General features: G+C 40.9%; 1 protein-coding gene across 4 annotated transcripts in view; it reads right to left on the bottom strand.

The window, feature by feature from the left end:
• Nucleotides 1-16,525, bottom strand: part of LOC133543343 (pre-B-cell leukemia transcription factor 1-like) — a 74,599-nt gene that overhangs the window by 48,262 nt on the left and 9,812 nt on the right. For all 4 annotated transcript variants that reach the window (XR_009804356.1, XM_061887859.1, XM_061887860.1 and 1 more), the window contains exon 2: nt 1,259-1,448. Coding sequence is in view for 3 of the 4 variants with exons in the window: in XM_061887859.1 (XP_061743843.1) it covers nt 1,259-1,448 (190 nt within the window). In the remaining variant the exon portion in view is untranslated. The remainder of the gene's footprint in view (nt 1-1,258; nt 1,449-16,525) is intronic.

The following is a 16,525-nucleotide window of genomic DNA, read 5'->3' as shown; positions in this document are numbered from 1 at the left end:
CATACGCGCATGCACGCACACACACACGCACACACACACACACACACACATTCACATACACGTACACACACTTGTGAGTAACACATCTCATGTTTATTACTGTCTTGACATTTTATTTCCGACATGTTTAAAAAAAAAAGAGGGCGGAAAAACACCAACAAAATAAGTGAGGAAAAGAAAAGAATACCAAAATAGTGAGGCGCTTGGAACATACTTCATTTTTTACACGCTTCTTTCACTTTCTAACATGTCTGAAGAGGAGTGTTTGTTTCACCCTGACCGCTTTTCCTTTTAGAATTTATGATTGGATTTATGTTTTATTTATATATGTATATATATATATATATTTTTTTTTTTAAACTTATTTATTTATTTTTATTTTATTTTTTTGAAACAGTTGTATGCATCATAGTGTTTGTAGCTAAAGCTCATTTACAACAACAACAACAGAGATCTAACATCATTAAAATAAGAAAATAATAAGAATGAGGCCAAAAGGAGTCAGTAATAATGAAAATAGAAATAATAATACAGACACTACCCCTTCGCTTTACTTTTAGTTTTCTATTTGTCGCACTTTTTATTACTATTTTTATTTAGCTAATTTTTTTACTTTTTATTTGACCTCGTTTACCGTATTGCTTTTTGCACTATTAGCTCATTCATTGTTTATGTTCTTTGTTTTTTTTCTGTTTCTGTTGCACTATGCTTTTATTCTATTTTTATTTTTTTTAACCTATAAAGCACTTCGTTTGAATTTAAAAGTTGTAAACGTGCTATATAAATAAAATGGACTTGACTTGACAATGTGCAAACTAGGTAAAAGCCAATAATAATAATAATAATATTATTATTATAACAATAATAACACAGACAAAGTGCAAACTAGATAAGAAGCAATTAGTAAAAACTAAACTCAACAAGCAATTTAAACTAAGTTTTCACACTACACATGTACAAAATATTTAAAGCATACTAATTATAATAATTATTATTCCTAATCCTTTTTGACAATCATTGAGACTTTAACTTGAACATGAGTCATTTTAAAATGTTTCATTGAACTATAAGTGCAAAACAAATATATAATTCGTACAGAAAAATGTATTTGAATAAATGAAGAATGTTCAACATGATGGAGAAGAGAGCCAATGAGGTGGGAATGAATGAATGAATACTAGTTGACAAGATGAAAGAGTGAGAGTAGTGACAAAGTGGTGCTGGTGACGTCCGCAGGTAAAGGTGAGCGTCGCCTCACCTGGCCTGAGCTTCGTCCAGACTTTGGTCCGTGATGGTCATGATTTCATGCAAAATGTCTCCCATCTCGCCCATCTCTCGCATCTCTCCACTTCCGTCCATGCCGACCCGCGCCTCAGCCTCGGCGTGTGCATGTGCGTGTGCGTGAGCGCGCAGCAGCCGCTGATGCTCCTCCATCACGCGCGCGCACGCTACAATTAACAAGGAGGAGAAAGAAGAAAAGGCGCCTTTAATTCCCGCGCTCCATCCTGGCGCTTTTTGTCACGAGCGCGGCCAGCCAGGCTCCGCCCACCGCACGAGAGAAGCGCGGGGCCCCACCTGGAGGCTGGCGGAGAAGTGACGTCACAGATCAGGTACACCCCCCTTCCGTGACGTCACTACGACCACCAACAAAAACAACCTTAATATGTCAGCACTCTCCACACCCCATAATAGTCTACTGTTAGACTCATTTGCATATTTCAACTACAATACTCATTTGCATATTTCAACTACAATGCTCATTTGCATATTTCAACAACAAAGATGACATCTTCTAAAATGGAGAATATTTATGATGCACGGGATTACGTCCGTAGAGAATGGCAGAGAGAACATGACGTCATCCTGTTGCCTTGGTAACGTGGGATGCTTGTCCCCCGCGACCTCATGGGGGGGTCAAAGGTTATTGCTGTTTACAATGTGCATTGCTGCCCCCTGCAGGAGGAGAGTGGAAACACGTGTCAGCTGACAGCTCTTTACAACTCGCTCAGCCATGACGTCATTTGAAGATGAAAGTGACCAACATGGTGGACGTTATTTGAAATGAAGGGAATAAGCGGTAGGAAATGGATGGAAGAAGATGAAAGTGACTAACATGATGAACATTATTTGAAATGAAGGGAATAAGCGGTAGGAAATGGATGGATGGAAGGATGGATGAAGATGAAAGTGACTAACATGATGAATGTTATTAGAAATGAAGGGAATAAGCGGTAGAAAATGGATGGAAGGATGGAAGAAGATGAAAGTGACTAACATGATGAACATGATTTTGTTGTTGTACTTAAAGTGTTTCTTTCGAGACAAAAACACTCCTGTGAGCAAGTTGTCATCACATGAACCTCCTCTTACTTTTACTTTGTCTCTGTTAGCGCTTTCTTCTCACTGTTAGCATCTGCTAGCTTTTTCTCATCTCCTGCAGCATATTTTTTGGTCTGTTAGCATGTATTTGTTTCTGTTAGCCTCTTTTTGTCATTGTTATCTTCTGCTAGCATTTTCTTATCTCTGGTAGTGTCTTTTCTCAGTTTTGCGCTTTCACGTCTCTGTTAGCATCTGCTAGCGTTTTATCATCTCCAGTAGCATCTTTTTGTCTGTTAGCATGTGTTAGCGCCTTCTTCTCACTGTTAGTATCCGCTAGTGTCTTCTTATCTGTGGTAGCATCTTTTTCTCAGTTAGGCACTTTCTCGTCCCTGCTAGCATTTTATCATCTCCGGTAGCGTCTGTTTGTCTGTTAGCGTGTGTTAGCATATATATATTTTTCTGTTAGCGCCTTCTTGTCACTGTTAGCCTCTGCTAGCATTTTCTCATCTTGGGTAACCTCTTTTCGTCTGTTAGTGTCTGTCAGCGTTCATTTGTCTCTGTTAGCACCTTCTTGTCACTGTTAGTACCCGCTAGCCTATTTGTTTGTCTGTTAACATCTACTTGTCTCGGTCATCGCCTTCTTATCACTGCTTTTGTCCAGGAGTGTCTTCTTTTTTCTGGTAGCAGCTTTTTCTCAGTTAGTGCCTTCTCGTGTCTGTTAGCATATGCTAACATCTTCTTGTCTGTTATTATTTCTTTGTCTGTGTTTGCACCTTCTTGTCACTGTTAGCGTCTACTAGTGTCTTCTTATACCTGGTGGCGTCTTTTTGTTGGTGTCTTCTTGTCCCTGTTAGCATGTGTTGACGTCTTCTTGTCTCAGTTAGCTTCTGTGTTAGCGGCCTCTTGTCACTTCTAACGTCTTTTCGGTTGGCATCTTCATGTACCCGCTACCATCTCGTTGTTGCTGTTTTCTTTTCCTTGTTAGCCTTTGTTGCCTTTTTGTGTGTTAGCTGCTTTTTGTTCTTCTAGCGTCTTCTTGTCTGTTAGCATCTTCATGTACCGGCTAGCGTCTTCTTGTCTGTTAGCATCTTCATGTACCGGCTAGCGTCTTCTTGTCTGTTAGCATCTTCATGTACCTGCTAGCGTCTTCTTGTCTGTTAGCATCTTCATGTACCTGCTAGCGTCTTCTTGTCTGTTAGGATCTTCATGTACCGGCTAGCGTCTTCTTGTCTGTTAGCATCTTCATGTACCTGCTAGCGTCTTCTTGTCTGTTAGGATCTTCATGTACCGGCTAGCGTCTTCTTGTCTGTTAGCATCTTCATGTACCGGCTAGCGTCTTCTTGTCTGTTAGCATCTTCATGTACCTGCTAGCGTCTTGTCGTCTTTAATAGTGTCTTTTCCTTGGTTAGCGTCTGTTAGCGTGTTCTTGTCTTTGTTAGCTCCTTTGTATTCTTTGTGATTGTTAATGTCAGTTAGCTGCCTGGGGTCTCTGTTAGCGAGTGCTGGCTGGTAACAGTGAGAAGGAGGAGCAGTGGCAGATAAAGGAGGAGGCGTGTGCTGAGTCAGCAGTTAGTGACGCTGGCTGAGTGCTGAAGTGGAGAAAGGTTGACTTTTAATGGCTGTCCAATAAAGGGGACAGGAGGCAGCAATCCATTAGAGGGAGATGCTGCTCTTGTTGTTGTTGTTGTGCTGCTGGCAGTGCTTGAAGGTGAAGTGTGGCAGGTGGCAGGAAGTGGAAGGAAGGAGACATGAACATGCATTCAAACATGGCATCATGGCCTGTGGGAGAGGGAAAACAACAACACAAAAAAGTCTTTTAAAATGATGAAGGCTTTTGATTGAAAGGCTGGCCAGTGCTCTGAACAGGAACAAGAACAGGAAAAGGAACGGAAACGGGAAGAGGAACGGGAACGTGAACGGGAAGACTTCCTGTACTGACACCTCGGTCACCTACTTCAAAGACTAAATGCGTCAATCCAAAAGTTCTCTACATGTAAATATGGGAGTGTGTGAATTGAAATAACAAATTGAGTCTAGAATGGAAAAGCATGAATTGAAAAAAGGCGTAAGTGTATATATGAAATTGTGTGAATTGAAAAACGGCCTAAGTTTAATATTGGAGTGCGTGCATTAAAAAAACGGCCTAAATGTAAATATGGAAGTTTGTGTGAATTAAAAAAAACAGACTAAGCCTAATTTTGCAGTGCGTGAATTGAAAAAACGGCTTAAGTGCAAAATGGAAACGCGTGAATTGAAAAAGTCCTTAAATGTAAACAGTGTGTGAATTGAAAAACGGTCTAAATGTAAACACGGAAGTGTGTGTATTGAAAAACGGTTAAAGTGTAAATATGAAATTGTGTGAATTGAAAAACAGCCTATGTTTGATATTGCAGTGCGTGAATTGAAAAAACAGCTTGAGTGCAGAATGGAAATATGTGAATTTTAAAAGTGGCCTAAATGTAAATATGGAATTGTGTAAATAGAAAAACTAGACCAAGCATAATTTAGCAGTGCGTGAATTGAAAAAAAAAGCTTGGGTAAAATATGGAAACGTGTGAACTGAAAAATGGCTCAAATGTAAACACGGAAGTATATGATTGAAAAACGGCGTAAGTGTATATATGAAATTGTGTGAATTGAAAAATGGCCTAAGTTTAATATTGCAGTGCGCGAATTAAAAAAACAGCCTAAATGTAAATATGGAAGTGTGTGTGGATTAAAAAAAACAGACTAAGCCTAATTTTGCAGTGCGTGAATTGAAAAAACGGCTTGAGTGCAAAATGGAAACGTGTGAATTGAAAAACGTCCTTAAATGTAAACAGTGTGTGAATTGAAAAACGGCCTGAATGTAAACACGGAAGTGTGTGTATTGAAAAACGGTTAAAGTGCAAATATTAATATTGTGTGAATTGAAAAACGACCTAAATGTAAATACGGAAGTGTGTGAATTGAAAAAGGGTTAAAGTGTAAATATGTAATTGTGTGAATTGAAAAACGGCCTATGTTTGATATTGCAGTGCGTGAATTGAAAAAACAGCTTGAGTGCAGAATGGAAATATGTGAATTTAAAAAATGGCCTAAATGTAAATATGGAATTGTGTGAATAGAAAAACTATACCAAGCATAATTTAGCAGTGCGTGAGTTGAAAAAAACAGCTTGGGTAAAATATGGAAACGTGTGAACTGAAAAACGGCTCAAATGTAAACACGGAAGTATATGATTGAAAAATGGCCTAAGTGTAAATATGAAAGTGTGTGAATTGAAAAACAGCCTAAATATAAATATGAAAGTGTGTGAATTGAAAAATGGCCTAAGATTAATTATGTAGTGCGTGATTAGAAAAAAAACAGCTTGAGTAAAACATGGAAACGTGTGAATTGAAAAATGTCTTAAATGTAAACACAGAAGTGTGTGAATTGAAAAATGGCCTGAGTGTAAATATGAAAGTGTGTGAATTGAAAAACGGCCTAAATGTAAACACGGAAGTGTGTGTATTGAAAACGGTTAAAGTGTAAATATTAATATTGTGTGAATTGAAAAACGACCTAAATGTAAATATGGAAGTGTGTGAATTCAAAAAAGGGTTATAGTGTAAATATGAAATTGTGTGAATTGAAAATCGGCCTATGTTTGATATTGCAGTGCGTGAATTGAAAAAACAGCTTGAGTGCAGAATGGAAATATGTGAATTTAAAAAATGGCCTAAATGTAAATATGGAATTGTGTGAATAGAAAAACTAGACCAAGCATAATTTAGTAGTGCGTGAGTTGAAAAAAACAGCTTGGGTAAAATATGGAAACGTGTGAACTGAAGAACGGCTCAAATGTAAACACGGAAGAATATGATTGAAAAATGGCCTAAGTGTAAATATGAAAGTGTGTGAATTGAAAAACAGCCTAAATATAAATATGAAAGTGTGTGAATTGAAAAACGGCCTAAGATTAATTATGTAGTGCGTGATTAGAAAAAAACAGCTTGAGTAAAACACAGAAGTGTGTGAATTGAAAAATGGCCTGAGTGTAAATATGAAAGTGTGTGAATTGAAAAACGGCCTAAGATTAATTATGTAGGGCGTGAATTGAAAAAAAACAGCTCGAGTAAAACATGGAAACGTGTGAATTGAAACATTTCTTAAATGTAAACACAGAAGTGTGTGAATTGAAAAATGGCCTTAGTGTAAATATAATACAGCAATGCGTGAATTGAAAAATGTGCAGAATGGAAATGCGTGAATTGAAGAACGGCCTGAATGTAAATATGGAAGAGTGTGAATTGAAAAACCTGTCCTAGCCTAATATTGCAGTGCGTGAATAAAAATTAAAAAAAAGGTTTTGAGTGCGTGAATGAAAGAGTAAGGCCGCCACATGTTCTCCCTTCAAGTCTCACCAAGAAGCAGAATAAGAAGACAAGAACATGGCAGAATGTTCCCTTCCAATGTGCATGAGTAAAAAGGATGTAGTGGTTCATGCAGCTGGCACACAACCTTCCTTCTCCAATTAATACTTGCAGTCAAATACTTCATCTGTCATTGTGACACACGGGAGAGGGGGGGGGGGGGGAGCTAACAGCTTGTCCCAAATCCACCTGGATTACTGCGCATTCTTTGCATGCATGTGTGTGTGTGTGTGTGTGTGTGTGTGTGTGTGTGTGTGTGTGTGTGTGTGTGTGTGTGTGAAAGTAGGATAATTCTCTTTCGATTTGCATTATTACTGTAAAAAGTTGTTCCGTTTTTGTACGATTGTGTTTTCAGTGTTTAAGACTGGACTTTGCCAGCGCGCTGCCCCCTGCTGGCACGGAGTGTTGCTGCTGATTGACAGCGTAAAGAAGGAAGAAGGAGGGTGGATGGTGGAGTTTGGCAACAAAGGGCGACACAGCGGTGCATGATGGGAACTTTCCAGTCAGTCACTGTGCAAGAGGAGATTAACATATCGTTTGAGGTGACGCTGAGGCGCTCCAGAAACGCCGGCGGGCAGATTCCTCCAAAACAAGAAGAGGAAGTTGCAGACGTGCGTGGAGAGAAGGCGACGTCTGGCAACATGTCGACTGTAAACTCACATTTAGTCTGGCAACATGTCGACTGTAAACTCACATTTAGTCTGGCAACATGTCGACTGTAAACTCACATTTAGTCTGGCAACATGTCGACCGTAAACTCACATTTAGTCTGGCAACGTGTCGACTGTAAACTCACATTTAGTCTGGCAACATGTCGACTGTAAACTCACATTTAGTCTGGCAACATGTCGACTGTAAACTCACATTTAGTCTGGCAACATGTCGACTGTAAACTCACATTTAGTCTGGCAACATGTCGACTGTAAACTCACATTTAGTCTGGCAACATGTCGACTGTAAACTCACATTTAGTCTGGCAACATGTCGACTGTAAACTCACATTTAGTCTGGCAACATGTCGACTGTAAACTCACATTTAGTCTGGCAACATGTCGACTGTAAACTCACATTTAGTCTGGCAACATGTCGACTGTAAACTCACATTTAGTCTGGCAACATGTCGACTGTAAACTCACATTTAGTCTGGCAACATGTCGACTGTAAACTCACATTTAGTCTGGCAACATGTCGACTGTAAACTCACATTTAGTCTGGCAACATGTCGACTGTAAACTCACATTTAGTCTGGCAACATGTCGACTGTAAACTCACATTTAGTCCGGCAACATGTCGACTGTAAACTCACATTTAGTCCGGCAACATGTCGACTGTAAACTCACATTTAGTCTGGCAACATGTCGACTGTAAACTCACATTTAGTCTGGCAACATGTCGACTGTAAACTCACATTTAGTCTGGCAACATGTCGACTGTAAACTCACATTTAGTCTGGCAACATGTCGACTGTAAACTCACATTTAGTCTGGCAACATGTCGACTGTAAACTCACATTTAGTCTGGCAACATGTCGACTGTAAACTCACATTTAGTCTGGCAACATGTCGACTGTAAACTCACATTTAGTCTGGCAACATGTCGACTGTAAACTCACATTTAGTCTGGCAACATGTCGACTGTAAACTCACATTTAGTCTGGCAACATGTCGACTGTAAACTCACATTTAGTCTGGCAACATGTCGACTGTAAACTCACATTTAGTCTGGCAACATGTCGACTGTAAACTCACATTTAGTCTGGCAACATGTCGACTGTAAACTCACATTTAGTCTGGCAACATGTCGACTGTAAACTCACATTTAGTCTGGCAACATGTCGACTGTAAACTCACATTTAGTCTGGCAACATGTCGACTGTAAACTCACATTTAGTCTGGCAACATGTCGACTGTAAACTCACATTTAGTCTGGCAACATGTCGACTGTAAACTCACATTTAGTCTGGCAACATGTCGACTGTAAACTCACATTTAGTCCGGCAACATGTCGACTGTAAACTCACATTTAGTCCGGCAACATGTCGACTGTAAACTCACATTTAGTCTGGCAACGTGTCGACTGTAAACTCACATTTAGTCTGGCAACGTGTCGACTGTAAACTCACATTTAGTCTGGCAACATGTCGACTGTAAACTCACATTTAGTCTGGCAACATGTCGACTGTAAACTCACATTTAGTCTGGCAACATGTCGACTGTAAACTCACATTTAGTCTGGCAACATGTCGACTGTAAACTCACATTTAGTCTGGCAACATGTCGACTGTAAACTCACATTTAGTCCGGCAACATGTCGACTGTAAACTCACATTTAGTCTGGCAACATGTCGACTGTAAACTCACATTTAGTCTGGCAACATGTCGACTGTAAACTCACATTTAGTCTGGCAACATGTCGACTGTAAACTCACATTTAGTCTGGCAACATGTCGACTGTAAACTCACATTTAGTCTGGCAACATGTCGACTGTAAACTCACATTTAGTCTGGCAACATGTCGACTGTAAACTCACATTTAGTCTGGCAACATGTCGACTGTAAACTCACATTTAGTCTGGCAACATGTCGACTGTAAACTCACATTTAGTCTGGCAACATGTCGACTGTAAACTCACATTTAGTCTGGCAACATGTCGACTGTAAACTCACATTTAGTCTGGCAACATGTCGACTGTAAACTCACATTTAGTCTGGCAACATGTCGACTGTAAACTCACATTTAGTCTGGCAACATGTCGACTGTAAACTCACATTTAGTCTGGCAACATGTCGACTGTAAACTCACATTTAGTCTGGCAACATGTCGACTGTAAACTCACATTTAGTCTGGCAACATGTCGACTGTAAACTCACATTTAGTCTGGCAACATGTCGACTGTAAACTCACATTTAGTCCGGCAACATGTCGACTGTAAACTCACATTTAGTCTGGCAACATGTCGACTGTAAACTCACATTTAGTCTGGCAACATGTCGACTGTAAACTCACATTTAGTCCGGCAACATGTCGACTGTAAACTCACATTTAGTCTGGCAACATGTCGACTGTAAACTCACATTTAGTCTGGCAACATGTCGACTGTAAACTCACATTTAGTCTGGCAACATGTCGACTGTAAACTCACATTTAGTCTGGCAACATGTCGACTGTAAACTCACATTTAGTCTGGCAACATGTCGACTGTAAACTCACATTTAGTCCGGCAACATGTCGACTGTAAACTCACATTTAGTCTGGCAACATGTCGACTGTAAACTCACATTTAGTCTGGCAACATGTCGACTGTAAACTCACATTTAGTCTGGCAACATGTCGACTGTAAACTCACATTTAGTCTGGCAACATGTCGACTGTAAACTCACATTTAGTCTGGCAACATGTCGACTGTAAACTCACATTTAGTCTGGCAACATGTCGACTGTAAACTCACATTTAGTCCGGCAACATGTCGACTGTAAACTCACATTTAGTCTGGCAACATGTCGACTGTAAACTCACATTTAGTCTGGCAACATGTCGACTGTAAACTCACATTTAGTCTGGCAACATGTCGACTGTAAACTCACATTTAGTCTGGCAACATGTCGACTGTAAACTCACATTTAGTCTGGCAACATGTCGACTGTAAACTCACATTTAGTCTGGCAACATGTCGACTGTAAACTCACATTTAGTCTGGCAACACGTCGACTGTAAACTCACATTTAGTCTGGCAACACGTCGACTGTAAACTCACATTTAGTCTGGCAACATGTCGACTGTAAACTCACATTTAGTCTGGCAACATGTCGACTGTAAACTCACATTTAGTCTGGCAACATGTCGACTGTAAACTCACATTTAGTCTGGCAACATGTCGACTGTAAACTCACATTTAGTCTGGCAACATGTCGACTGTAAACTCACATTTAGTCTGGCAACATGTCGACTGTAAACTCACATTTAGTCTGGCAACATGTCGACTGTAAACTCACATTTAGTCTGGCAACATGTCGACTGTAAACTCACATTTAGTCTGGCAACATGTCGACTGTAAACTCACATTTAGTCTGGCAACATGTCGACTGTAAACTCACATTTAGTCTGGCAACATGTCGACTGTAAACTCACATTTAGTCTGGCAACATGTCGACTGTAAACTCACATTTAGTCCGGCAACATGTCGACTGTAAACTCACATTTAGTCTGGCAACATGTCGACTGTAAACTCACATTTAGTCTGGCAACATGTCGACTGTAAACTCACATTTAGTCTGGCAACATGTCGACTGTAAACTCACATTTAGTCTGGCAACATGTCGACTGTAAACTCACATTTAGTCAGCATTCATCACATCTGAGCCCAAGTCACATCACACACTGTGTTGTCCGCCTCAGACAGGGGTCGCCAACCCAAAATGTTGAAAGAGCCATATTGGACGAAAAATACAAAAACAAATCTGTCTGGAGCCCCAAAACAAATTTAAAAGCCATATTACATACAGATAGTGTGTCATGAGATATCAAGTGAATTAAGAGGACTTAAAGGAAACTAAATGAGCTGAAATATAGCTACAAATGAGACATAATGATGCAATATGTACATACAGCTTGTCAGGGTTAGTTGTTGTTGAACCCCGAGATGCAGAGACGGAGGCAGCCATGGCATATGAGAACCTAGAACAAACAAAAAGCACGCACGTGGGCGGAATAACAAACTAAGGGAGCTAGCACTGGAAGTTAGAAAACAAAAAGGAACTTTAGCATGGAAGCTAGTGGATAGCAAACAGAAAAACTGGAAAGAACTAATGCTAACTAATGCTATGACGACCAGGACAAAATGTAGCACGACAGGTAGTAGCTGTAACAAACGACACGACAGGTAGTAGCTGTAACAAACGACACGACAGGTAGTAGCTGTAACAAACGACACGACAGGTAGTAGCTGTAACAAACGACACGACAGGTAGTAGCTGTAACAAACGACACGACAGGTAGTGGCTGTAACAAACGACACGACAGGTAGTGGCTGTAACAAACGACACGACAGGTAGTAGCTGTAACAAACGACACGACAGGTAGTAGCTGTAACAAACGACACGACAGGTAGTAGCTGTAACAAACGACACGACAGGTAGTAGCTGTAACAAACGACACGACAGGTAGTAGCTGTAACAAACGACACGACAGGTAGTGGCTGTAACAAACGACACGACAGGTAGTGGCTGTAACAAACGACACGACAGGTAGTAGCTGTAACAAACGACACGACAGGTAGTGGCTGTAACAAACGACACGACAGGTAGTAGCTGTAACAAACGACACGACAGGTAGTAGCTGTAACAAACGACACGACAGGTAGTGGCTGTAACAAACGACACGACAGGTAGTGGCTGTAACAAACGACACGACAGGTAGTGGCTGTAACAAACGACACGACAGGTAGTGGCTGTAACAAACGACACGACAGGTAGTAGCTGTAACAAACGACACGACAGGTAGTAGCTGTAACAAACGACACGACAGGTAGTAGCTGTAACAAACGACACGACAGGTAGTAGCTGTAACATACAACACGACAGGTAGTAGCTGTAACAAACGACATGACAGGTAGTAGCTGTAACAAACGACACGACAGGTAGTAGCTGTAACAAACGACACGACAGGTAGTAGCTGTAACAAACGACACGACAGGTAGTGGCTGTAACAAACGACACGACAGGTAGTGGCTGTAACAAACGACATGGCAGGTAGTAGCTGTAACAAACGACACGACAGGTAGTAGCTGTAACAAACGACACGACAGGTAGTAGCTGTAACAAACGAAACGACAGGTAGTAGCTGTAACAAACGACACGACAGGTAGTAGCTGTAACAAACGACACGACAGGTAGCACGACAAGAGTGATATGTGGCAACGACATTACAATACAAGTCCGAATGACAATTCAATTATCCAGCAACTGACACAAGATAAAGCAGGTACAAATAGGAGCAGGCTGATTGGCAACGGGTGTGGCCAGGTGCCAATCAGCCGCAGCTGAGGAGGAACACAGCACTCAGGGAACAAGACAGGAAGCTGACAAAATAAGAGCACTAGACAGGAACTAAAGACAGGAGATACTAAACACAGAGGAAACAGACAAATGCAGAGGAACAAACTAAAACATAGACAAACTGTCAGGGGAAAGCCTGACACAGCTAGCCTAAGTAGCATGTTAGCATTGATTAGCTATGTCTGATTAGCACTCCACACAAGTCAATAACATCAACAAAACTCACCTTTGTGCAGTCATGCACAACATTAAAAGTTTGGTGTACTAAATGGGACATAACAAAAAGTGGCTTAAAATGTGTCTCAGAAAGTCGGAGAAAGTTGTACATGTAAACAAACTAGGGTGCGTTCAAAGACCGACAAAATTAGTAGGACAAAACGGCGCTCGCCAAATACTGGAATCAGCGAAGCATGTTTAATATAAACAGTGTGCTTTATAACAATTAGAGAGGTTTGTGTCATGTTTGTCCTCCTACATCGGGGGTCGGCAACCTGAGGCTCTTTAGCACCGCCCGAGTTTCCCTCTGGAACTTTTTCAAAAATATATGAAAAATGGAAAAAGATGAAGGGGAAAACATATATTTTTTGTTTTAATATGGTTTCTGTAGGAGGACAAACATGACACAAACCTCCCTAATTGCTGTAAAACACACTGTTTATATTAAACATGCTGATTCCAGTATTTGGCGAGTGCCGTTTTGTCCTACTAATTTTGGCGGTCCTTGAACTCACCCTAGTTTGTTTACATGTACAACTTTCTCCGACTTTCAAGGACGTGTTTTATGCCACTTCTTTTTCTGTCTCATTTTGTCAACCAAACTTTTAATGTTGTGCGTGAATGCACAAAGGTGAGTTTTGTTGATGTTATTGACTTGTGTGGAGTGCTAATCAGACATATTTGCTCACTGCAAGCTAATCGATGCTAACATGCTATTTAGGCTAGCTATATGTACATATTGCATCATTATGCCTCATTTGTAGCTATATTTGAGATCATTTAATTTCATTTAAGTCCTCATAATTCAATGTGTATCTTCTGACACACTATCTGTATGTAATATGGCTTTTAAATTTGTTTTGTGTATTTTTGGTCCAATATGGTCCTTCAACATTTTGGGTTGCCGCCCCCTGTCCTACAGAAACCACATTAAAACAAAAATGATATTGTTTCCCTTTATCTTTTTCCATTTTTCATACATTTTTGAAAAAGCTCCAGAGAGCCCCTCGGGCGGCGCTAGAGAGCCGCGAATTGCCGACCCCCGGCCTTTGAAAAGCAAACAAAACGTAAACTTTGCGCTTCCTCACTCGTTTTGTTGACGAGGCGTAGCGACGAGCAAAAAGCAGTGCTAATAATAACAAGACAAGAAGTTTGACAGCTTGGATTGCATCAGAAGAAGCGCTGACAGTCCAATTAGAGCCCAGACCTACAAACCCCAAGAAATAAGGAAATGATGACATGATCACATCAGCGTTGCCGTGCAGCTAAACATCCTCTTTTCTTTGTCCTCTTACTGGCCACAAACAACCTGCATGTTGTCCGTTGCCATGGCGACCCAGTGAGCCAGACAGAAGGTGAGTGTGGAGTCACATGACCGACAGTCATTAGGCTAAGTAATGGTGCCGTGATTTAAGGGAGCGGGTCAGCAGATGAAAGTGGGCGCCAGCGAGGACGCCAGGAGGCGACCCCATTAGGAGGCGTCAAGACGGACAAGAAAAAGAGGGAAAGGAGGAGCGGGGCAATTAGAGAAGATGAGCGTAAAGTGATGGCGGGACCTCATGACATCATCCCCACAAGCCCCTGCTGGCGGACCGGGAGGTCGTTAGCCGCGGCGCCATCCAAACACGGCGAGTCAGGGAGCAGCTCATCAGTCAGCTAACATTAGCTTCATGCTAACACATGCTAACTGACTGACAAAAAACACCACCAGAAAAGACATAAAACCAGCAAAGAGGTGCAAAGTGACAAGAAACATTTTTCATGTTTATTCTGAAAATGATGTCTTTTTTTGACTTCCTGCTTCTCCACAAAAGGAACAATTATTTATTTAGTATCGATTATAATAGTATTAATACTATTATTCCTTAAATGATTCAAAGTGAGTTTGTGCAGTTTGTAGTGATGTTGCTGTTTGATGTGTTGAAGTGTGATGTTTGGGTGCAAATAGCACACAGAGTGTCTTCCTTCGAAGGGAAACTACACTTTTTGTGGAAGTTTGCCCGTCATTCAAAATCATTACCAGAGACAAGAACACACATGACCTGCATGACTATAGCTCTTGTCTCAAAGTAGGTGTACTGTCACCACCTGTCACATCACACCCTGACTTATTTGCACTTTTTGGCTGTTTTCCTGTGTGTAGTCTTTTACTTCTTGTCTTGAGCTCCTATTTTGGTGGCTTTTCCTGTTTTTGGGAGGGTATTTTCCTGAAGCAGTTTCATGTCTTCTTTTCCCGCATCTACTTTGTTTTAGCAATCGAGAATATTTCACTTGTTTTTATCCTTCTTTGTGGGGACATTGTTGATGGTCATGTCATGTTCGGATGTACTTTGTCTTTGCGCCAAAGTAAGTCTTTGCTGTCGTCCAGCATTCTGTTTTTGTTGACTTTGTAGCCAGTTCAGTTTTACTTTGGTTCTGCATAGCCTTCCCTAAGCTTCAATTACTTTTCTTAGGGACACTCACTCTTTGTTTATCTTTAGTTTAAGCATTAGACACCTTTTTACCTGCACGCTGCCTCCCGCTGTTCCTGACATCTACAAAGCAATTAGCTACCTGCTGCCACCTACTGATATGTAAGAGTATTACAGGGTTACTCTGCCCAGCTCTAGACAGCACCGACACTCAACAACAACACATCATTTGCAGACTAGAATTACTGCTTTACAAAACCTATTTTTAACCCAAATAGGTGAAACTAGATCATCTCCCACGGCACAGCAGACTGTATCTCGAGGCACACTAGTGTGCCGCGGCACAGTGGTTGATAAACACTGTTCTAGAGGTTACTGAACATATTGGTGGCAGTCTTTGGAAGCAGTTTTATAATAATTTACAGACTAGATAGATTTCCAAAGGACCAATTATTACAAATTTGAAAGCAAAAGAAAAAAAAAGTGTGTTCTTGTCCCTCATAAAGATTGTGAATGATAAGCAACATTCAAAATAAATGCAGTTCCCCTTTGAGATAGTGAAGAAGTCCCTAACCATCTCTGCCCATTTCTGTTCCCAGTGAGCTGAGGGGACGTTTACAAAGACATCATGGGTGGGAGAAAAGGAGCACTTGATTTGCTCGCCCCAGCCAGCCTACAGCACAAGTGTGGCTAATCTTGCCTCATTAGCAGGTTTTGTTAATTGGTTATTGGAGATTTGTATTGATTTATTAGTGTGACATCATAATTTAGACTGGCCATATGTCCTTTTTACCCTGGACATGTCCTCTTTTGCGAGACTGTCTGGGGTGTCCGGGCGGGGTTTCTTAAATGCCTTGAATGTTTTGTGTCTAGGTTGCTCGTATTTTCAATGTACGTTCAGGGTTAAGAAGGAGTTGAATACGAAACCAATTGTGAAGAAGTGCACACGCAGCAACACTCGTGAGGGAAGGGCAGAGACAGAGGGAGCAGGGCAGTGGATTGACTGCCATGCGGGTCACACTGAGGGTGGCCGTATTAACAACGCCAACACTGTTACAAATACGCGCCACACTGTCAACCCACACCAAACAGGAATGACAAACACATTGCTCGATTGCACCAAGAAAAA

The sequence above is a fragment of the Nerophis ophidion genome, linkage group LG26 (genome assembly GCF_033978795.1).
Source record: "Nerophis ophidion isolate RoL-2023_Sa linkage group LG26, RoL_Noph_v1.0, whole genome shotgun sequence".
NCBI lineage: Eukaryota > Metazoa > Chordata > Actinopteri > Syngnathiformes > Syngnathidae > Nerophis > Nerophis ophidion.
This window is presented reverse-complemented; position numbering and strand designations above follow the sequence as displayed.